The following is a 22,528-nucleotide window of genomic DNA, read 5'->3' as shown; positions in this document are numbered from 1 at the left end:
AACCAAATAAACTTGATCAAAACGAGTATTACCTTCTATTATTAGTTCGATTTAGAATCCCTTTCTTTATTCACATTACATTTGAAGTTAGACCAATTTTAAACCACTGCCGCTTACGCAATGTTCTTAATGTGCTCCTCCACCTCCTCCTTGGTGAACATGTAGAACTCCTTTTCCTTGGTCATGGTCATCACCTCCACATTGGTGGAGTTCAGTTTCTCTTCCATGACTTGTTTAAGTGTGTTGAGCGAAAGTTCGATAGCCTCACTGAGACTCATCTGGGTAGTAAAGGATTGCTGCAGATTCTGCTCAGCACCTTCGCTACCCGAACCAATGGCCTTGGCTCCGTAGCGCACGAAAGTGCCGGAGGGATCCATGTGCCACAACTGTGGCTGTCCAGCCTCGATGCCGGCAAATAGGATGGCTACGCCAAAGGGACGACTCATGGCGGCGGCACCATCGCTGTCGCCACTATCACCGAACTGGATGGCCAAAGTGGACACAGCCTGGGCGCAGGACTCGATGGACATGCGCTCGTTGTAGACGAACCAGTGGTTCTGGCACTCCACGCGCGCCCTTTCGATCAGAGTCCTGGCGTCGGCCATCAAGCCGGAGGTGGCGCAACCAATGTGCTTGTCAACCTCAACGATCTTCTCCACAGTACTGGGTACCATTAGCGGCGAAGTGATGCGCTTCTCCACTGCCAAAACCACTCCTGGAATGAAATTTTACCATTAGATCTCTGCCTATACTTATGCCAGCGAAGAACGTACCCTCCGACGTGCAAATTCCAATTGCTGTGGAGCCCAATTTGATGGCCTCAATGGCATATTCTACTTGGAAGAGGCGGCCCTCCGGCGAGAAGGTGTTCACGCCTCTGTCGTACTCGGAACGGGTGAGAAACATGGTGGGCTGTAATTGAGTTGAGTGTTATGCACGCTGATTGACAAATAACACTTCGAAAAGGGCTTACTTTTCTTTAATTTCCTTAACAAAATCGCAAACAAATGCCGGATGACTTGACGCTGAAATGACTTGCGGATAAAGTGCCGTCTCTAAGTATATCGATAAACAGTGCTGCCACATAGCATTAACAAAAATCATTCCATTGATAACATTACCGTACTAAACATGGGTTGGCAGCGCCGGAAGAAAATTGGTTGATCTGGCAAGATTGTCGCTGTTAATTTTCGCAAATATTTGAATAAAAAAATAAATATATATTTTGAAATTAGTTATGCTGCAATTTTAAGTTTTCATTTACAATTACGCTAACACGGAATATTTTTAAGGAGTCGAAGATTTTTAAGCCATTTTCAATATAGTTTTTAGAAATCTTAACTTTTATAGCTTTTTGACTGAATAAACTGAATTTAGCTCTGCTGCAATGCCAATCAAGTTTCTTGCATTTCCCGCTTTAATGCCCAATTTGACACAATTGCCATTAAGCCTTTAAATGGTTATATAAGTCAAACAACCAGTTAAATGTTGGACTACTTCAAGGACCCGGTTTAATTACCAATTTCCAGATTCGCTTATTACTTGATTTAGGCTACTATCATCTAAATATCTATTTTTAATTTCCGATATATTTTCATTAGCTTCACATACGAATGCAGCACCAGTGTAATGTGGGCTAAAGGAAGCAGTTGCATAACAATCGAATTAAGAGATTTACTTTCACATTGGCGGCTCGTCGGCTTGCCCGACTGTCCAATTATGGCAATTTCAAATCTAATCACACCCCACACGCACAGTCTCCAACGGTCAGAAAATCCCCGCGTTACAAGAGAAGCCATGATTGAATGGATATGGAATAACGATTGGGTCAAGGTTGACATCTTGTCTTACCCTTCTTTTAAAGATAAAGCGAACGTGCGCCACAAGATGCGAAGATTTCTGAAGATTTGGGAGTGGCGCGAAGAGAAGAGCAGGGGAGAAGTATTACCACCACTTAACCAAAAAAAAAAAATGAAAATCAAGTGAAGGTCGTTGACCAAATGCAGTGCGCGGGACAGGGAGAGCATCCGGCGTGTGCGAGCGAGAGAGACAGACACTGCAAACCCGTTAATCAGACCGAAAGAGCCGTTAATCGCCCTGAAGAATTGCAATAGCAAAATGGTGCAAAAGTTGTTAGGTGGAGAGGGGGTGGGGGGTAAACTGGACAATGGGCAATTAGCGGGCAAAAAAAAGCCGGGCCTAAATTTGATTATGAAATAGAATGGGCATGTAAATGCTATGGCCTGTCTTCCGCGTCTGTCGTTTTTCTTCTTTTTTTTTTTTTTTGGTATTCGATTTCGGGCTTTAGCCAGGCTGGATTGGCGAAAAATAAAAGAAAATGAGAGATACCTGGCTTTTGTTTTAAGTCGTTGTGTTTAGTCGAATTGTTGCTATTGCCACACGATGGATTTTAAAATAGCCGACTGCGGAGCTAAGTATGTTTTCAATTTAATGACTGCAAGTGATTGCACAAAATTCCAGGCAACCAGGCAGCCAGTCAGACATACATCACATAATGCGCACTCGCGAATACGTCGCACATGCATCCACGGGATCCGATGCTATATCCAGCAGATACATACATATGTATCTATGTATCTATATATCCAGTCACGCCATGGGCTCCTACAGGCGGCACAAGTGGGCAGCAATCACGATCGGCCAGGGAGCCACCAAATTGCCAGTTGTGGCAGCCATGTGTCAGGGGTTTCGTTGCGGACCACTAATGCATCCCCTTGCCCATACAACTAGAAAATCCATTGACCCAATGCTGCTCCAATGATGCCAAAAAGTGAACCACACTATGCACTGAAAAAGATGCGAAATAGAGCTGAATTTAGAAATATTACAAGTCTATTTAGGGATTAAATATTTAATATTGCTTTATGAATATAATTCCTTTAAAATCCCAATTATCTGAACATTGTAGTAAGAGACTACAAAGCTAAGAAAATATTCGAATTCTCTTGAGATTAGATAAATCACTCCTTCCTTCATTGTTAGTGAGCAAAACATTAGATGAACTCAAGGTCCTAGCGTATCTAAAAGATTTAAAGTTTGAAGAGACGACACTTTTTACGGTGTATATCTTTTGTGGTCCCACTCACCAAACCGAGATGCTGTGGATGACCCCATAAAGCCCATATAAGACGATATGAAATACAGATATGTGAAATATATCGAATATCCCAACGCATTGTGCTACATTTAACCATCTTATTGTCTCCGCCACTTACCACATTGGGCTTATGTTTTGGCTATTGGATTTCGGTGAGTTGGGTTTGCAACAAAGTTGAAGTCAATAGCCGCAGGCATTTGCATAATCCCAGCCACTCGAATCTATATATCATATGTCCAGGTGTGGGACCGAAAAGGAAATGGAAGCCTCTTCCACCAATTGGCTATGGTTTTTGGCCAACAAATCAAAGCCACCGCCGATTTGTGATGTGGGTCTGTGTACCACTGATTTCCACTTCCTAGCTATTGTCTGTAGGATAACGACCCGGTTACCTTGTTGTAATATCTCGAGTGCAGGAGTCGTGCCTCCAGTGGCGTACATCTATCCCCTCCAGTCCACGGCTGGTGGAAAATGAAACCGAAACTAGTTTTCATATAACACCGTTCCCCCGACTGACTTTTCATTACTAAGCCAAAATCCCCAACAACAGCAGCAGCAACAACAACAACAGCGGGCAGCAAAAGAGTTGCGAATGCGCCGTACCGTCGACTTGCGTTGCGAGATATAGAAAGACAAGACAGTCCAATTTTTCGGTGTATATAAGCTGAGTGCAGCGGCTCAGCGATTCAGTCCCAGCTTGGATCTCGTTACCCGTGCAGCACAGCGAATTGTGGAGTAATTGTTCCCCCGTGAGACGTCGAATCAGCAGCTCAACAATGCGAATGGTAATGGATTGTGGATAGTGTGCGGAAGTGCAGATCCCCAGCGAGGATCTAGTGATTCCCAGTGATCAGAGTGTGAATTGTGACTGTATCTTGTACACATGTATATCCATTGCAGTTCGTACTTCCTTGTCTCGCCGTGTGCGTGGCATTGGCCCACTGTGGCGGAGCAGTCGAGGATAAGAAGGCCGAAGGCGATGGCAAGACGGTGGAGAAGAGAGGACTCCACCTGGGCGACTACCACCACTACCAGCCCCACCACGAGCACATCAAGACGGTGACCATCGAGAAGAAGATCCCCGTCCCATACACGGTCACCAAGCACGTGCCCTACACCGTCGAGAAAAAGGTGAGTCCTTAACCATCAAAGTCAGGCATTTATGATGTAGTTTTGAATTCTTAACCCCGAGTCCTATAACATGAGTCCATGCAACATAACTTTCATAACCTTTGCAATAGATCCCCTACGAGGTGAAAGTGGATGTGCCTCAGCCTTACATCGTTGAGAAGAAGGTGCCGGTCCATGTCAAGGAGTACGTGAAAGTACCCGTCCATGTGCCCAAACCCTATGAGGTGATCAAGAAGATCCCCTATGAGGTTAAGGTGCCAGTCGACAAGCCGTACGAGGTTAAGGTGCCCGTGCCCCAACCCTACGAAGTGATCAAGAAGATTCCCTATGAGGTCAAGGTGCCAGTGCCCCAGCCCTACGAAGTGATCAAGAAGGTGCCCCATGAGGTTAAGGTCGAGGTCCCGGTTCCCAAGCCATACGAGGTGATCAAGAAGGTGCCCTATGAAGTCAAATACGAGGTGGAGAAGCCATACGACGTGGAAGTGCCCAAGCCCTACGATGTGGAGGTCGAGAAGCCGTACACCGTTGTCGTGGAGAAGAAGGTGCCCTATGAGGTCAAGGTTCCCGTCGACAAGCCCTACAAGGTTGAGGTGAGTGCGGATCACTTAAAAACATATAAATCGAAAATAAATCAACAGCATCCTAATAAAACCATCATAGGATTCATAAAATTCCATCAAATATCACCCACAGCCGTTTAAACGTACCATTTATCGCAATTTTCAAACCAGGTGGAGAAACCCTACCCTGTCCATGTGAAGGTGCCCGTGCCCCAGCCTTACACCGTCGAGAAGAAGGTTCCTTACACCGTCGAGAAGCCCGTGCCCTATGAGGTCAAGGTGCCCATCGAGAAGCCCATTCCCGTCTACACGGAGGTGAAGGTGCCCATCCACAAGGAGATTCCAGTGCCGGAGAAGTACCACGTCGAGGTGCCGATCTTCAAGCACCACCACGAGGACCACCACGACTACCACAGCCACGGCCATGGACACTACTAGGGATCGCCCGCTGATATCCAGAGCCAGACGCACAGAAAGCGAGCACAAGAAGAAGAAGGACGAACAGGGAGGAGTACGAGGAGCAGCAGGCGTGACACTGACAGCCAGTCCATCTGTATCTCTCAGATGCATCCACGCAGCAACGTTGAGCTGGACGTTGAACGGGTGACACGAGCGGGAGGAAATGTAGCCGATGAGAGGCCTAAAGAACTCGCAGAGTTCTTTGGCCAGGAGGAGGATGAGAAGAAGACGATGATGAAGAAAAAGAGGAGCCAGAGCAGAAGAGGGAGAGCCAGCGGGGAGTAGCAGTCAGAGGACAAACTAACTAGCTACTCCCATTGAGATCTGGCGGAAGCCGGCGAAAACGGTTTCCGCATCAGTTTTAAGCCAAATGTGTTAGTACTTTTATCTTTGTGTTAGACCCTACGATTTCTATTTAAATTATAAGCTAAAGAAACACCGACCAGCTGGCGTAAATTAATGGGTTTTCGGGTGCAATGATGGGGAAGTGAAAGTGAAAATTAACCAGCGAGCCATGGCCAAATCCCCATGCGAAAGACACGTAACGCTCGTGGCGGAAAATGAAAATGAATGCGAATGAAAACCAGTTACCACTTACTGTCAGTGCAGATTGTGTATTCTTGGGGCCAGTTCATTATGCAAGGAGCGATCCGTTGCGTCATCGGACTGCCAAATTAATTGCAGGAAGCACTCGCCAACATTCGCTGAAAGCTTGGCAACATTTTCGCAATTAAGGCGGGCTGTCATATTGGCATAAAAGATTGAGATGGAAAACAAATTCATAGATAGCCAACAAATTGGTGGTTGCACGGCTAGAAAATCATTTCAGATTTTGAAGCTTACTTTAAAGAAATAAGTAGTTACATTCTAATAAGATAACTTATTTAGCTCTGTTTTGAATTAAATCCAGTTACATTTGAAATCTACATTTTTGTTCTCTTGTTAGTTATGGTTCTTTGTACAGATTTTTCTCTGTGCCCATTAAACGGCACTATTTGCAATTGAATCGCAATAGCAACAGTCACGAAAGACAGTCAAAAACAAAGGAAAACGGCACTTCAAGTGCGCAATGGCCTCATTTTCGGGGGCAGTAAATGTAGCGCGTAGCCAAATTGCTCCGCATTTCGAAATATCAGACATTGCAATTACCCATCGAATATCCACTAATTGTGGTTAAATTTTGTAAGCTTTGGCTTTCGAGCTTCCAAAATTGGCGCGTACTTTTAACAGTGACTGTTAGCAGTGCACTGTTAAGTCTGCCGGCGATCTGGCAGCTCAGTTATAGAATTAGTTTTGCCCAAACCAGGGTAACTCATTTCGCTGTTGAATTAAAGATGTTTTTAAGACCGCTTTAATGGCGTTAACAATCACAAAATTTCGAAATTCGAGTGCGATGGTGGTGGCCGCACAGCCCCCAGTGATCTTGAGCCCCAAAATACTAGATTCCCAGGATATCACAAAGGTAATCAAAAGTCTGTCAAACGTATAAACTATACTCTCATCCTTCTTGTTGTAATTCGGCGTTGCCAAATCGTCAAGAGGTGCTTGACCAGCTGTTTGTGAAATACATGATGTGCTGAGCACAATTTTGAATTATAAATCATAATAAAGTTGGTAATTGTACTTATTTACAAAATTGGAGTCGGGAACTGCATCAACGAGAGTTAATCCAGGCGGTATAGTTCTTAACAAAATACCAGCGATTATAAGACCAAGTATGAAGCGAGCAACAACAACAAAGATAACTGGAGCCACGGCTTCGGGAGCAACAACAACAACAGGGGGAACAGGTACAGTAGGGTGTGAGTAACAAAAAATTAAACATAAATATGAAATATAAACAAATGGTTTTTATATAATGTTCTTATATTTTAGATCCCGTTCTCAAAACACCCAAGTATGTGGTTCAGACTAGTCCAAGCGGCTCCTCTGGCCATCAGCTCCAGATGCTGGCAAGGAAGGACACGCAAAGCCTGGGAGTGGCCATCAATTCACTGCCGCCCAACACAATCATCAAAGCAACCACAAGACCTGCCCAAACAGCGTCTTGGGCACCAAACTACGCGGCTGTCACTTCGACGCTAAGCACGCCGAGCAGTAGCAGGAATTCTACTCAGTCCACACCAACTGTGGCAGCTGATGCAAGAGTTTCCTCCGCCGTGCGACAAGCTGTGTTCATTCAGAGGGAGCTACACCAGCCGCAGAGGAGCATGAGAAATATGACACTTGGTTTGGTGGATCAGGCGCCACTGCTTCATTTGGGTGTTGCGCCACAGCACCTGTCACTACTGAAACGTCATATCTGCCGCAATGCTAATGTCACCCACATGGACTGCTGCTTGACTCTAAGGAAACTCAAACAAAACGAGCACTTCGCCCTGTTGGCCGAGCACTTTGAGCTGAGCGAATCTGATGCCGAGGACACATTCAAGCGCACGCTTATCAAGCTGGCCCGTTACCTCCGTCCACTGATCCGTTGGCCAGATGCACGTCATCACAATGAGCGCTTCAAGCATACCCCACTGAACTACCGAGCCAACCTGTTGCATGTACGCTCGTTGATCGAGTGTGTGGAAACGGATGTGCCGATAGATCTGGGATTGGGCAGCGGCAGCTATAAGTTCATATTGTGCATCAATACAAATGGTAATTTTTAGCCTAAACAGCGAGCGTTTATTAAAATTTTTCTCGCTTTACAGGCATTATCAGCTATGTGTCAAGCGCCTTTCCTGGCAGTTGCGATGATCTTCAATTGTTTGAGGCCAGCAGATTTCGGGATGTCATTCCCGATTACCTGACGCTATGCGCGGAACCAGGCAAAGCAGTACGTCGTGCTCGCAGGTCGGGCTTTGGAGATCCTCAGGACTCAGCGGATGAGGATGAGGCGGCGGCGGAACCAAAGCGATCACTTACCAAATTCGAGGCACAGCGTTTGGGTGGGCAGCTAGCAAACCAGCAATCCCTATCCGTTGTAGATGGAGCACTGACTTCCAAGCGGGCTCCAGCGATTCAACTACCCACATTCAACGCTCAAGAACCGGCCTGTAGAGCCCAAATGAGGGATATGATAGATTATTTAAGGGAATTCCGCATGCTGGATAATTCGGCTATTAAGCAAAAATCATTACTGGGCTATCTTGATGAAATGATCGTGGTGGCTGCGGCTTTATGCAACCTTAAGCGCCAGGAGTTGCAATCTTAAATAAAAATAAGCGCAATCCGCGGAGGTCTGTTTTAAGGTCAATCAAATGTTATTGTCCTGGTTAATTTAAGAAGCCTTTTTCGTATTTTTACTGCAATGTAAAAACTAACTATTAATAAGTACGAGTAACAGGACATAATTTTAAGTATTTCAAAGAATAAACACTACATGGTCATTCAAGAGTGTTTTGCTTTTATCTGGGAACATACTTAAGTGCTTTATTTTCAAAACTTTATTAGTTTCTCCATTTCCACAGTCGTACTTGTCCTCTTGTTTGTTCAGCTTCCCCATAGTTAAACACTTGCAGTTGTGTTTCTTTTATATTTTTGCTTTATTTAGTTTACAAAAATACAAGCAAAACTAAGTACATATTCAATGAATGTTGTTCAATGAACCAGGGCAACATTGCCAATCAGAGTTTGCTATATTTGAATTTGAAGAATACGCGTATGTCGTACAATGTATAGATATTCCAAGGGTAGGTGCTCCATCATATCCGCCTACACTACCATCGTTGGTCGCTCTTTCTCTTAGGGGGTAATAATTAAAAACTTGCTTAGTTAATAAGTGACTCTTCGTACTAATAGCTAAACATATTGTATATATTGTGTGGTGTATGCCTGACAAAACCAGCTCTAGCTCCTCATCCTGACATTATAACAAGTAGTATTGTGTGTGTTGGTTGGACAACCCTTTTCGTCTCAGAGCTTCTGAATGATGTCGAACTTCTTCTTGAGGTCCACACTCTCGTTCTTGGGATCGTACTTCTTCTTGGATGCCAACTTGGCGCGCATTTCGGCGGCCGTCATTGGTAAATGCAAAGTGCCCGCCTTATAGCCACTGGTCGGAGGGGGTGGTGTAGTGGGCGTGGTCATGCCATTTGTACCATTTCCATTGGTGTTATAAACACTGCCATTGTTGTTGATGCCAGCCTTGGTAGCGGAAGGCGGTGGCGGTGTGCTCATCAGAGTGTTATTATTAATCGGCGATGAGGGTTTACTTCCATTTTGAACGGGAGGCGGGGTGGTAACCACCGGAGCAGCGGCTGCCGGGATTCCCCTATCGACCACATCCAAATCGGAGGCATTCATGGTACTGCCGCTCTGAATGCTGCTGGCATTTGAGGATCGCTTGGTGCTCACCATACTGATGCTACTGATATTGGCACTTGCTCCGGGCATCTCCTGTTTGGTGCCCTCGTATCCATTCGGGCTGGCACTACCGTTTCCATTGCAGGCAGCGGCTGGCGGCGATGCGGGTTTCACCTCCAAGGCCTTGCCATCCACATCGATGAGCAGCAAGCGGACCTCATTCGCAATGGCCTTGATCCTGGCCACCACCTGCTTGTGGGTCTCACTGCCAATGGACACCCCGTTGACCTCCAGGATGCGATCGCCCTCCTTCAGGCCGGCGGCCTCTGCCGGAGAATCCGCATCTACTTTGCCAATAAACTGTCCTGGTTTCACCTTCTCCGAGTGCAAATTGAAACCATAGCCATCGAAATCGGGCCTTTTCACAATGTGACATGTTTTGGTTACGCCCGGTGGCAAAGTGGGCGGTGTGGGCGTCTTCGGGGAAGTGGGCGTGGACATCTTGGCTTCTGGAAAGAAAATAAATATTTAAGTATGACACTATTAATAGTTTCTTATAATACAGGTTTACTGGTTTCGAAAGCTTTGGTTAAATCATACTACTACTATATTTGCAAAAATACTCAACAATTTTTGTTCTGGAGCAGAAAATGCTTTGCAAGATCAATCCCATTTGGTTCACCAACCAGTCTGTGCAACTCAAGTGCCGCAGAAACATTTGCTGATAAAATGCAAGATTTCATAATGAGCTATTGTTCTTTGGCAACCGATACATGAGTCTGGAATGGAAATGTCGAGATATCGTACTAAGTTTTTCTCATTTTTTTTGTATAGTGGTAGAGCAATGCCCAGTAGATACTCATATATGTACGTATGTTTATGGCAAGCGCCGACTACCGAGAGACAAGAAACATTACAGTTCATTCAGTTTTTTGGCCAGCTTATCGCGTATTCCCTTAATGGCCGACATGTCCAATGTCCAATATGCTGACCCACATTACCTGACCCCAAAAATCCAAAGGCCGATCGGCCGAAAGGTACGTGTTGTTACTGGGCCTCCATTTCGGGGCACACTAGTTTCGATGGGCATATCTGGCAAGTACTTGCCATAAGGGTAATTGCTCGACAAATAGCATTTATAGCCGTGCTTAAGATTCGGTCTTGTTTTTATTAGTGTTCCACTTTGGTTTTGGGAAACTGGCAAACGGGTAAATAGAAATTCCACATGCATGTGCTCATGGGTCAAAAATGATTTAGTACTACCCGCTTATCGCAAACCAACCCACCCACCCACACAAACACACATACACACACTTTCCGGTAAGGAACGTGATTTTCCTGAAAAAATGTTTCGTTAAATATCATCCATAATAATAAACGTGAATAACTTTAGTTCGGAAATGGGTGGGATGGGAATATATTGAAAAATACGTGTACATTTCAGTCTGAAACGTTATCATAATAAATTTCTTACGATTTTCGGAACGCTTTTTCAAAAACCAAATTTTTAGAGTTTCTATATATATAAATTGAGTTTCGACTCATTTCAAAACCGGATAAGTTGAGTAGTTCAGTAATATATAATCTTGTTTTACGTATATTTAATCCTTATCGTGTATCTCCATGTTTTGCGAAAACAAAAAAGGGTTGCACTCGATTTGCTAACGTGCTAATTATGGGACACACATCGCTTCACGTCATCGCGGCATTAGCACTTGAAATCACCGCTCCGGTATTAATTGCCTGTAATTTTCAGCCAGTGAATGCAGCAAGCAGCCCACTTTGAAGCCCTGAACTTTGAATACCTGTATATAAACTGAATAAACTCCAGTCGCATTCGCAGGCATTGCAAATTACAAAAGCATTTTTGTGTTCCGCCTCAGCTTAAATTTCGTTTGCCTTTTATTTATATACTTATTTATGTTTTTGTTTTTATTTGTTTCTTACGGTTTGTTGTGGATTTTTTGTTGCCCGAAAGTTGAATCATCGTTGGCCATAAGATTTATGAATGTTGGCATTAGCTCCCCACTCCTCTTTGCAGCCCAATTTATTGGTACAAGATGAGCTCGTGTTTGTGGGCTTGGCGGGAGGGGGGGGGGGGGGGAGGGCAGGGAAGGGGTTCTGACCTTGACTTTCCCACCGCCAATTGTTGCCAGCTTCCATTGTAAGCGATTTTTAATTCAATTCAAAGGTAAACAATGAGGCGCAAAAAAAAATTTAATTCAAAACCCACAATAAGACAATTTGGGCTGGGGATGGGTGCGTGTGTGTACGTTGCACGGGATGAGATCGAAATAATAATAAAAATAATAATAATTGCCTATACTCGCATGTATGTAGGTTTATGGCTCTCAACCAGCCGATTAATATTTGAATTAGGAAGCGGAACTGACGGCTGGAAAAACGTCACAAAACATCAGAGGCAACAAACAAAGAAATCGTTGAATTGATAGCACGGAAATTAAACGAAACAAATATTAGTCTACATGCTGGCTAATAAGCAGCACAGAAATTATTAAAATGACGATTAAATGTAATTGAAGATGGTGCTATAAAATAATTGAAATTAATCAGGGGTTTTGCGCTAATTAAAAGACGATTTGTATGCCAATTGGTCAATTTTGATTCTTAAAGAAAATAATAGCAAAGGGAAAACCTTCGACTGACAAGGTACATACTTTGTTGAATTTCGTAAGTTCATAAATCGTTTTTTACCCATTTTTTTCTTCTTGATCTTCTAAGCGATTTCCCGTTGTCAGTTTGTGCCACCCCACTTCCCCCTTCCAACACTCCAGTTTCTCTGGCTCTATTCTCCGCTTCTCGAGCTTAGCGAACTGCGCAAACTTTAATTGAATTTGCAATCAAGCATGAAGTACACACATATACTAGCTAGGTTTTATCATTCACAATGCTTGGGGAATCGCCGCTGGCCAAAGCCCCCATATCCCCACCCCCCATATCCCCCGACCAACCCACCAGCACCGCCCACAGCCCCGCCCCCCGTGACAACCCGCATGACAGTCGCCATTGTTGTTGGCTGTTTGTTTACTTAAGCGGTTTCTCATCATTAAAGCAAATTAGCCGTTAGGCACTTACAGGTAGTTGATTTCGATTCGGTTAGGGATTCTCTAGATCGAGCCACAGCTCCCCTTTTTTGGCCCCAATATCCGTTATAACCCCTTTTCCATGGAACCATCGTGCTTTTCGGAATTTTTCCGAACGCAAACATTCGCTCTGGGCGGCTTTCTTCCAAGTGAATTCTAATTAGGCTCAGTGTATTGTTAGATTTTCACACATTCGCTCCGAATTTAATTATATCTTGGGTAAATATGCAAACTCAGGATCTGATAAGCCAGGAAATAGAAAGGAAAACAGCCGAATAGCTAAGATAATATAAAATTACCAAGTGCCCCATTCGGTGGATTTATTTTGGGATTATCGCCTCCCCAACTATGAAATGCAAATCATGATCTGTGCTTAGGTGAGGAATTCATATAGCCAGTGCTAAATAAATGAGTCATTCGAGATGTCTGGAATTGTGGGGAGTGGGTCTTTTGAGATATCAATTCATGGGAACGGATTTGTAATCAGATATTGTAGGGTTTGTCGATTCACTCGTCAGCAACTTGCGTTCGCTGTTTTGCGAATAATTTAAGGTGCTTCAAAATGTCAACTAGATATTCAGCTCTATTTTCTGAAATCTATTTCTGAGAGGTGTTTCGAATGTCCACCTCCTGGCGTTAAAACGCAGTAATGAGGTAATTGTTTCATACACCCTTAAAATGCCCCTAAATCTCAATTAGTCAAGTCATAAATAAACAAGTATTCCAAGCTGGCGGTTTATAAATAACTATTATTATTATGTAAGCCCCTTACATTGCTCAAATGATGCATCACAAGTCATTTCCAAAGCTGAAAATATCAACTTATAACATTATTTCACTACCAGGCAACAAAACAAACGCAGAAACAATGATAATTTCATCGTTTGCCGTAAAAGTGACTAAAAGTTAAAGGCTACGTAATAAATTAAACAAACGCTGACGACATTCGCCTGTTTACTTCGAGTGCTCAAACAGAAATTTTTTTACGTAAGTAATAAAACATATAGAAAAGTGAAACGCAAGAGCAGGAAGAACTTTCACTATCTTCGGATCGTGATCGATGATTTATGAGATATAACAACTCCATTTCAATGTTGAGCCATTCAAACTTCAGGCCGGGACATCTATAATTGATTTTCATTCGGTTTTTATACTGCACACCCATTATCTTAACAATTTAAGACACATTTTAATGTTCGTGTTTGACGTTATCAAATATTGTTCTTATTCTATGGATTCGCGACGACTATCTTATCGCAACTTGATTTTAATTAAGGAATTTCTGGCCCATTGCCCTTGTCCACTGCTGCTGCTGCTACTGATATGAATGGCTAATTATGTGAGGCCTTTTTGGTAAGATGACGCCAAAGTGATTAGAGCCCACTTGTTTTCTTTCGCCTGCGTTTAGCACCTAGCAATTGTTCGATTGTGGTGACACTGCCACTCATGAATGCACAGATATTCATAAAAATTCATTAGCAGCCTCTGGCCAAAGATTCAAGAGCTCAGATTCCAGATGCGAGAAGATTGAAGAAGATGCGCCTTCCGACTGAACTGGCTGAATGGTTGGCAAATACCTCGAGTACAGCTGGGAAACTCTGCAAAACTGGTTATGATTATTTACTCTTTGCATACCTCTGACTAAGGTATTGAGGGTGTATTAGACAAAACCAGAGGGTTGCCACGCGATGGGGGAAAACTGGTTAGGTAAATACCCGTGGAGCACACTGCGGTAGTTCTTGGGAATCTCAAGTAGTGGAATTTAGACGTTTTGTAAAGCTCTGTGGCTAAATACTTGAAAATATCAGTTGTATCTTTATTTAGTTGAAATATGTTTAATGCTAGCTGAATGAACTCAATGCTCTCGAGTTGTCTTCACCACTACAAACTGCGCTTTTCTATATTATTCAATGACACTGGCGAATGCTGCAATGTGAATGTAAATCTGACTGAATATGACGTGCGGGGCTAGCATCGCTTAGAAACTCGAACCTTAAGTCGAAATTCAGTCGCCAACTTTGCGATTGAAACACCTGCAAACGGCGACAGGTGAGAAAAAAAGAAGATACTTTGCTATACACACTTCTCTTGCTAATCAAACCGCGCCCATGACAAGTAAAGTACATTAAAATATTTATTTGCTCAAGGTAAGCCTGTGTCACATGAAAAATGGGGTCAGCTAGGGAATAGATTTATTTGTTTTTTGTTACTTAGCAAAGCAGTTAGGAGAACCATAACTAATAACTGGTAATAATCCTTAACCGTCTGCCCTTTTCCGTATCGGTAACAACAATCCTGCTCTGTAATAAATTAAAACTTGTTGGCAAAAAAAAGTGAATCTTGCAATTACACTTCGCACATTTCATTAGCCAGAAAAAAATGCGATGGGAAAAGAGAAAACCCCAAGAGGAGACCAAACCCAAGGCGTACATACATATATCATTTTCTTAGCGTTTCAAGTTAACGTACAACGGATCTCTCTGGGCGTACTCAGCAATCAATCAAAACTTTAATAAGCAATTTTCGGAGTCGCCGAAAACAAAAAAACTACGCAAAACAGCCGGCTGGGGAAATTACGTGTAAAATTATAGAATTCGCCACGACAAGATGAAATGTCAATAAAAAAAATGAGAATTAAAACGCTGCCCCAGCAATCTTGCAGATGCAAAAAATTGTTTTTGGTTGTAAGCCGTGTGTGTAGTGTGGTAACCGACTTGTTTTCGTCGCTGCTGCCTCGCGAACGCAAAAACGCTCATAAAACTTGGCTGAAAAATTCTAGGCGCAATGTATCTCACAGAACGTGTGCATGTGGCACCGCACACCACCGAACTCGCCAGATACAGATACAAAATATACAACGACTGACGGGCTGACGACACCGCGGCCCGCGTACAGAAAACTTTTTAGCAAGCAGAAAAAAAAAGAAATAATAAAAAATAAGGTTTAAGATCGCCCTGAGTGAGGGGGATGCTCTGCGGAAAGGGGTACCGGAGGGAGGCAGAGCCACTTAGAAGCTGTATCTCTGTGTATCTGTAGAAACCTGGTCCTAACCAAATTCATTTTGATGCTGCGGCTGCCTCAAATATTTTTCGTGCGGTCAGCCGGCGAATATTTTCGAGATACTCTTTCAAAAGAGCTACATGTTGTAGGTAGTAAAATTAAATGTTCTATCAATTAGTTATATTTAAAGAAAATCCTTAATGAAGGGTGTTTTATTTTAATAGTTCAGTTCTACACACAGAAAACTTAAGTAATTACTCTTTTTCTTTTATTTTTTAAGTAAAATATTTAAGAGTAAAGGACTTAAAGGAACTAAGCTTTCCAAATTGATAGTACTTGATTACTTAAGTAATCGTTAATAAATGGTTTAAATAAACATAGCCCTTGGCGCCCTTTTAGAGCATTAAAATTTCGGTTAATCGAATTCCCAACTTCCTTTCCTGTTGCGACTTGAATTTCGTTTTATTCTGTTTCTGTAGTTATTTTTTGGTTGAGCTTGAGAAAATAAAAATTGATTCTAGAACCTGTTTTTTGGGTTTGCTCGGGGTCTGGTCTGCTCTCTGCTGGCTGCTTTGTGCTGGCCTTTTGAAATATCTTTGGCTTTGTACTTGTTTCGTTGCTGCTGCTGCTGTTTTAGGCGTTTCTACGGCTGTTGAATCTCGTTTGGGTCTTTGGTCCGAGCAGCCAAACAAAATAAAAAAAAAAGGGAGTAGGAAAGTAAAGCATTTCTGTCGGAGATCCCAGACTCGGAGCCAAACTCCGACCGGGATTGGGGCTTTCGTTTTCGTTTGTTCGCCCCATCCCTTTAATAAGGCACATATTTTGTATAATTTATACCATTATTTTTCGTGTCTTCTTTTTCATTCGAAAGTTTATCAAAAGCGAAAAGTAAAATTTCTACGCGTGGATTTTGATATATTAACTTGCAGCTCTGCCTTTTTATATAATAATCTTGAATCTCAACTGCGTCGAATGTGTGTTTTTTTTTTGTTTCCCGTAAAGCGAAGACCTTGGGAATATTATAAATTAACGTTTAGAAAAAATGATGATCGGCAGCTTGAGTAGAAACAATAATAATGCACAAACAATGCGCAAATTGTTGCTTGCTAACACAATCACTTAAAGGTATAAGAAATGTTTGCAAAAGCTGAAAACTGTATATTTAGGTACTAGATTCAGTTACTATATTCAGGCAACATCCATTGTGCAGAGACGCTGCAATTGTGAAGATTTTCGCATGCCATTCAAAATGCAAATGAATGGATGTGAGTCACTTACTACATTTTCGCCCAAATATGATAAATAGGTTTAGGATTTGCAAATTCTATGGAAGCTCAACGCTTATCATTGTTTATTTTCGCTTCGAATTTCATTCAGAATTCAAGGCTACGAATTTGAAAATGCGATCATAGCAATCACGATCACTTTTGGCCTTCACAATCAGCTGTTTGCTGTGAGAAATACAAATGATATATTGAACTCGAGATCTTTGGGAAAACAGATAGTTTGCTTTGGCTAATTAATAACATTTTTTATAGGGAAATTCTGGATAAAAGTGTTTTGTTTTATCTCTCACGATCAGTCTTATTCGCACCAAAGTTTGAAGCTCAATACTTTCCAGGAATTGCTTAAACAAAGGTTTACTTATTCCTTTCGTAGAAATCTCCATTAGAATAGATTTTAATAACAATTTGAAACTAAACATTGTCATTATGCCGAATTCCGCAATCTCTAGGCCAATTCTCAATAACTGGTTGTATTTCTGGCATATTCATTGATCTTGCACAGATCTTTCCATCCGCGAAATGTGTCAAAAATCGTCGGGCTGTGGCCGCGATAAATGCAAATACGATAGCTAAATACCGATTTAATCGAATTAGCATAGCTAGTGACAAGCGCAGAACGCCGAAGATTGGATCTTAATCGTGGCAAGTGCCACAGAAAAACCCACAAAAAAGGAGGTGGAAAAAAGAGCTATGAAAAAAACCAGAAATACACGCGACAAAAATGCACAACCAGCAAATCAGAAGAAGTAAACCGGTGAATTAGTGCAACAACAACCAGCGACTCGAAACTAAAATAAAAGCAAAGTCTAAACAAAAACACAGAAAAAGACTAGAAAAAAAAACCATTAAAGAAACCTGCTTTGAGGCATAGCTGGAATACCACAGTTGTCACTTGGGGGTTTGTGGATTTCGGGGCTTTTTCAGGTGAATTGCAGGTGGGGAGTGTCTGCTGCCGTAAATAAGAAGAAGAAGAAGTGGGAGTAAAACCTGCCTAACTTAAAAGCGATTTATGAATAGCATTAGAAAGAGAGGCCGCCAAGCGATAGGCAAGATAGACAAGAAAGAGACAAAATCGCATGCATGTCGCATTTGCAAACGCAAACGGCCTTATGCAATGCGCCCAAAAGAGAGGGGGCGAGAGCGTGCGAGCGAGAGGAGGCAATATAAATCAAAACAATTATTATGTAAGGCGGGCGGTGCGACGGTTAGTGCAGCCAAAAAGCAGTAAACAGGGCAACACATTTAGCGGTACGCAATAAAAGCCCATTTTAATTTGGCTTATTTAGTTTATTGATTCAGCTTGAATGCAGAGAGCAAAAAGTTATTGTTGGCGGCGGGTTTATCATTTCAAATGCAAATAATTCCCTCTTATCAGTATCTTTGAGATATACTTATAGCTACATATGTACACAATTGATATTCAGTTTAAAAGACCTTAACTTGTTCCAAGAAATCCTTGTTCAATCAATTGCAATTTAAACTGAAAATCCGATTATAACAATTTTTTCAAGTGTAATCGTTAAGGCTGATTGTAGCTTCTCTTCCCTCTCACTCCCGCCACCAAATCGTCCTCTCTTTCCAACCCCAAAGCGCTTTGCGTGTGTAAATTGTTTATTTAATTTCAGTTATTGAAAATACAGTTTTTATGGCTTTCAATTGCGATGGCCAGCAAATGAAATGGACTTTTATTAACTTGGTTAAATCATGGCAAGTGATTCAATGCGATTTTATAATTATTTTTGCACATTTATGTTTAGCACGTTGTTTTGTTACGTTTGTCCGTAGTAATTCCAATGGATCAATTGATATTCTGCTCGCATTTCGCTCAAGTTCAGTGGCTCTAAAACTGTCTCAAGGCTGCAAATTTCATTTCTCGACTTACCGCTTAAACAAACAAGTAGAAACGATTCCCTTTCAAATGTTGCTGTTGATTTTGGGTTTTCTGTTTTTGTTGCAGTTATTATTGTTGCACTCTCAACTCTTTTCCGTATGCAAACGCTGTCACATACACACACATAAACACGATGTCTTTCTTGTTGTTGTTGTTACAAGGCCTTACTATTTTTAATGAAATAAAGGAGTTGCCGAACAGCCAACGAAACGAAAGCGAACAGCACACGAAAAAGTCACACAAAACAATCGGCTAAAATAACTGTTGACAGGCGAAAGAGGCGCAGAGAGAGGGCTACTCGCGTTGTTGTCGCTACTGTCTTCCTGATATTATTTCTACGTATGTAATATTATCGCACGCTGAAGATCCGTTGAAACGTTGTTAACGCTTTCGCGGGCAAATCGTAACTGATTTTGGTTGCTGAAGCGTCCGCGCAGGTGAGAACCGAAGTAATCCCCGATCGTTCTGTGTATTGTGTTGCATACTTTTGGGCCCGCGTGGTGGAAAATAGTGTCGAAAAGAGCGCAGATCACTGTGGTGAGTTTCAAGGGAGTTCGAAGGCGAGACATTTTTGGCGGGTTAAATAATCAACTGAAACTGAAAGAAAGTACTTTTCGAATGTTCTCAAATGTTTATGTTTTACCAATACGTTTAACGCAATTTATTAGCTATTATTTGTTTACCCTCCTCGAAATTACACCACTTTATGGCCTATGATAACTTTGTTTCCCAGCTCTTTATTTCCGTAAACGCATCACTTCGTTGTCTTCACTTTTGAGCCCTTTAAATCCCATTGTGTGTCCTCTTATCAGCAGTGTCCAACGATGTTTCCAAGCCACTGCCTTACCTGTATGGAAATCAATCAGAGGGATGAACGAGAAGGCACTGGGCTGCAATTCCAATTGTTTTTGTCGTTCGTTGCGAGAAAGAAGCCAGTTCTAAACGAAATCTATGAAATGTAATGGAACATTGGTAAATACCAAGCAATGAGAATCGCTGTTATTGAGTGATATTAGTCCTTGTGCTGACGCTTATGGATATATGTGGTCAACTGTACTTCTGGCCCTGCTTTGACAGCTGACAACTGTCATTTTCGGCCTGGCGCACCTGACGTGTGCTCATAGAATTTATTTAATTTCCGCCTGGGGCATTCAAGTAAATTGACTTTCATCGCCCCTTGCCCACTCTTTTCACTTCACGTGTGGGAGACAAACAAAAGCCGTGTGCTAATGCAAATTTGGGCAGATCTTTGGATAAACATCGCAATGGAATAGTCAAAGTTCCAGCGGCACATTCCACTACAAACAAAATTGGGGATGATTGATTGATTGTTAACATAACATCCATTTAAGAAAAAATTTAGTTATCTATATAAAAAATATAAATTTTTATAGTTCAGAGTCCCGTTCTTTTCTTTTAGGATGGAAAGTAATGAATTAGTGATGAATTATTTTCTTCCAGTGTCATGCTCGCGTTTTTGGGGACTCCGCGGCGACATTTCACTGCTCTACTCGGTTGCCCTTATCGTTTTAATTAGTTTTTGAAAAAGTTGGACCAACAAACTCTTGGAACGGCAAGGGCGGCCAGTCGTGCAGATAGAACTAGTACTGGTAATTATGAAATTGCAAATAAGTTCCCACTTAGCGAGCAGGGCAATTGCATTTAAAGCGCAACGCCTTTACATTTAATTAAGGCCGAACGAAGGGCGCTACCTGCTCTGTTTGTCGATTCACCTGTTTATCTGTAGAGGTTGGTGGTGGGTGGCACTTTCTTAGCTCCCTGCCGATTTGCATGAATATTTATAGCAAATGGCGCTTTAAATGCAACTCCCTGGGAAAACGTCGTCGGATTAGGCAACAAATTTATATGCACAAAAAAACGAAATCAACAAAAACAAAGAAATGAAAAAGAAGGTGCAAATGCAGAGCTGCGAAGGCTGAGATTTTGCCAAAAACTTTTCGGGCACCTGCAATAAAAAAGTTTTCTTTAATCCTACAGGGGGTTTTCGTAATAAATTATTTAAATTGCATTTCCAATGGGGTTGGAAACCTAATGAAAGAGAACACCATTTTAAGCGAAATTCTAATATAATTATAAAAATCAATCTATGTTTTAGTCGAAATCCTCGTACAAAAATTCACCACCATCAGAATAACTTGTCCCCGTCCCCAAACAGAAACCTCAAATGAACTTTCAAAACTCAAACCGTGCAAAAATCGTTCAATCTTCTTAAGCAACCGACCAGGCGGCCAGAAAAACTCAGAAGGCCAACGGAACCGATTCAATTTAACTTTCGAACGAAAAACGCACACTGCTGTACAAATAAAAATAAAATTACACACACATTCGCTGGCTTATATGTACGTACATATGTATTTGCTTTGTCACGGTTCTTTGCATACTACCATCTCGCTTCAACTCTTGCCTTCGCACTCACACAAGCAGTGCACTGTACAGTTTTGAAACGATCATGCGGGCGCGTTGGAAATGTGCGAGCGGTACGACGCTTGCTGTTCGTTGCTGATAGCCTGGTTGGTACATGGATCACTTTATCGATTTTACGAAGAAGCGAATCGATTTTTTTTTGGTTTTGTGATCTCAGAATCGGAATCATGAACGCATGGCATTTTTCAAAAACTCGTACGAGACAAATCCGCAAAATAGCATCATCATCGCGATCGGTGCTTATATGGAAGTAAATAAAACACGAAAAAAATGAAAAACAAAAAACTGTACTTGGAGATGCCGGGGATTGAACCCGGGGCCTCTCACATGCAAAGCGAGCGCTCTACCACTGAGCTACATCCCCGTTGAACAACCACCTAGCCAAACGCCCATAGGAAGCAACCGAATGGTGGTGGGTAAGCAAACTCAAATGAAATGCTGACAGCGTTATTAATGTGTTAATGTTTCGCTTTGGCATAAATGCAATTATATTGCAGTTAATGCAGTTGCGTTTTTAGATTTTATTTAATTTCTTTTATTTTTTGCAATATATAGAATATAACCCAGTTAAATTAAACTATTTTTAAAATCTATACGCGTTCTTATTCTTTTGTTTAAAAAATATGTGCTCTTATCCATCTCACTATGTCCTTTTCGTCCTGCAATCTAGGTTTTAAATCGACTACCCTTCCCCAATGCAAAACGCATTTTGGTCGGGCTGTTTCACATGGGGGATGTAGCTCAGTGGTAGAGCGCTCGCTTTGCATGTGAGAGGCCCCGGGTTCGATCCCCGGCATCTCCAAGTACATTTTTTGTTTTTCATTTTTTTGGGTGTCTTACATATTTTCGGCTCTTTAAATGCGTTTAGAGCTGGTATCGCATAGCCGACGCTTGTGTGTGGGCCTTGGCCAGAGACTTGATTTATGCGCAACGAGGCGGCAATAATAAATTATTTATGCCGATTTACGGCTGCCAGCCAGGTCTGCATGTCAATTGGCAGAAACACACTAGTGTTTTCGAGACTAGTGGAAGGAAGTCGAGGGGAGGCCGAAAACTTGAACGATTCTCTTGGCCAGTGTTTGACTTTTGGCAGCATTTAAGCCCAAGTCGTAGCCGCAATGCAGTCAAGTGTTTAAATTGTGTATACCCAGACTGCTGTGAAAGGAAATTGGCTTGTTCTCACTTTTGCAACATTTGCCGACTCGAAATTAAAATTAAATTTTGCATGAGCTTGAAAGCAG

At 42.2% G+C, this 22,528-nt stretch overlaps 4 protein-coding genes and 2 non-coding genes across 8 annotated transcripts; 3 read left to right on the top strand and 3 right to left on the bottom strand.

The window, feature by feature from the left end:
* Positions 1 to 28: 28 nt before the first annotated feature.
* On the bottom strand, positions 29 to 1,075 carry LOC6609586 (proteasome subunit alpha type-5). The gene is made up of 3 exons (XM_002034227.2): positions 974 to 1,075; positions 774 to 912; positions 29 to 715 (listed from the first exon to the last, which is right to left on the bottom strand). Exons 2-3 carry the CDS (start codon positions 904 to 906, stop codon positions 114 to 116), a joined length of 735 nt encoding a protein of 244 aa, XP_002034263.1. The 5' UTR covers positions 907 to 912; positions 974 to 1,075; the 3' UTR covers positions 29 to 113.
* Positions 1,076 to 3,796: 2,721 nt separating this feature from the next.
* On the top strand, positions 3,797 to 5,710 carry LOC6609585 (MAGE-like protein 2). Its single transcript, XM_002034226.2, has 4 exons — positions 3,797 to 3,903; positions 4,019 to 4,249; positions 4,360 to 4,839; positions 4,981 to 5,710. The coding sequence occupies exons 1-4, from the start codon at positions 3,895 to 3,897 to the stop codon at positions 5,245 to 5,247; spliced, it is 987 nt and encodes a 328-aa protein (XP_002034262.1). The 5' UTR covers positions 3,797 to 3,894; the 3' UTR covers positions 5,248 to 5,710.
* Positions 5,711 to 6,559: 849 nt separating this feature from the next.
* Positions 6,560 to 8,650, top strand: LOC6609584. 3 transcript variants are annotated; one of them, XM_002034225.2, is made up of 4 exons: positions 6,560 to 6,730; positions 6,911 to 7,070; positions 7,144 to 7,914; positions 7,968 to 8,650. In XM_002034225.2, the coding sequence occupies exons 1-4, from the start codon at positions 6,623 to 6,625 to the stop codon at positions 8,468 to 8,470; spliced, it is 1,542 nt and encodes a 513-aa protein (XP_002034261.1). In that variant the 5' UTR covers positions 6,560 to 6,622; the 3' UTR covers positions 8,471 to 8,650. The 3 variants fall into 3 exon arrangements, with proteins under 3 accessions (XP_002034261.1, XP_032570893.1, XP_032570892.1); XM_032715002.1 differs by having other exon boundaries at positions 6,908 to 7,058; XM_032715001.1 differs by having other exon boundaries at positions 6,908 to 7,070.
* Positions 8,651 to 8,786: 136 nt separating this feature from the next.
* On the bottom strand, positions 8,787 to 19,257 carry LOC6609583 (Na(+)/H(+) exchange regulatory cofactor NHE-RF1). The gene is made up of 2 exons (XM_002034224.2): positions 18,834 to 19,257; positions 8,787 to 10,070 (listed from the first exon to the last, which is right to left on the bottom strand). Exon 2 carries the CDS (start codon positions 10,060 to 10,062, stop codon positions 9,172 to 9,174), a length of 891 nt encoding a protein of 296 aa, XP_002034260.1. The 5' UTR covers positions 10,063 to 10,070; positions 18,834 to 19,257; the 3' UTR covers positions 8,787 to 9,171.
* Positions 19,258 to 21,579: 2,322 nt separating this feature from the next.
* Trnaa-ugc lies at positions 21,580 to 21,651 on the bottom strand. Its single transcript has one exon. It is a non-coding gene; the product is annotated as a tRNA-Ala (tRNA).
* Positions 21,652 to 22,017: 366 nt separating this feature from the next.
* Positions 22,018 to 22,089, top strand: Trnaa-ugc. Its single transcript has one exon. It is a non-coding gene; the product is annotated as a tRNA-Ala (tRNA).
* Positions 22,090 to 22,528: the final 439 nt, after the last annotated feature.

The sequence above is a fragment of the Drosophila sechellia genome, chromosome 2R (genome assembly GCF_004382195.2).
Source record: "Drosophila sechellia strain sech25 chromosome 2R, ASM438219v1, whole genome shotgun sequence".
Classification (NCBI taxonomy): Eukaryota; Metazoa; Arthropoda; class Insecta; order Diptera; family Drosophilidae; genus Drosophila; species Drosophila sechellia.
This window is presented reverse-complemented; position numbering and strand designations above follow the sequence as displayed.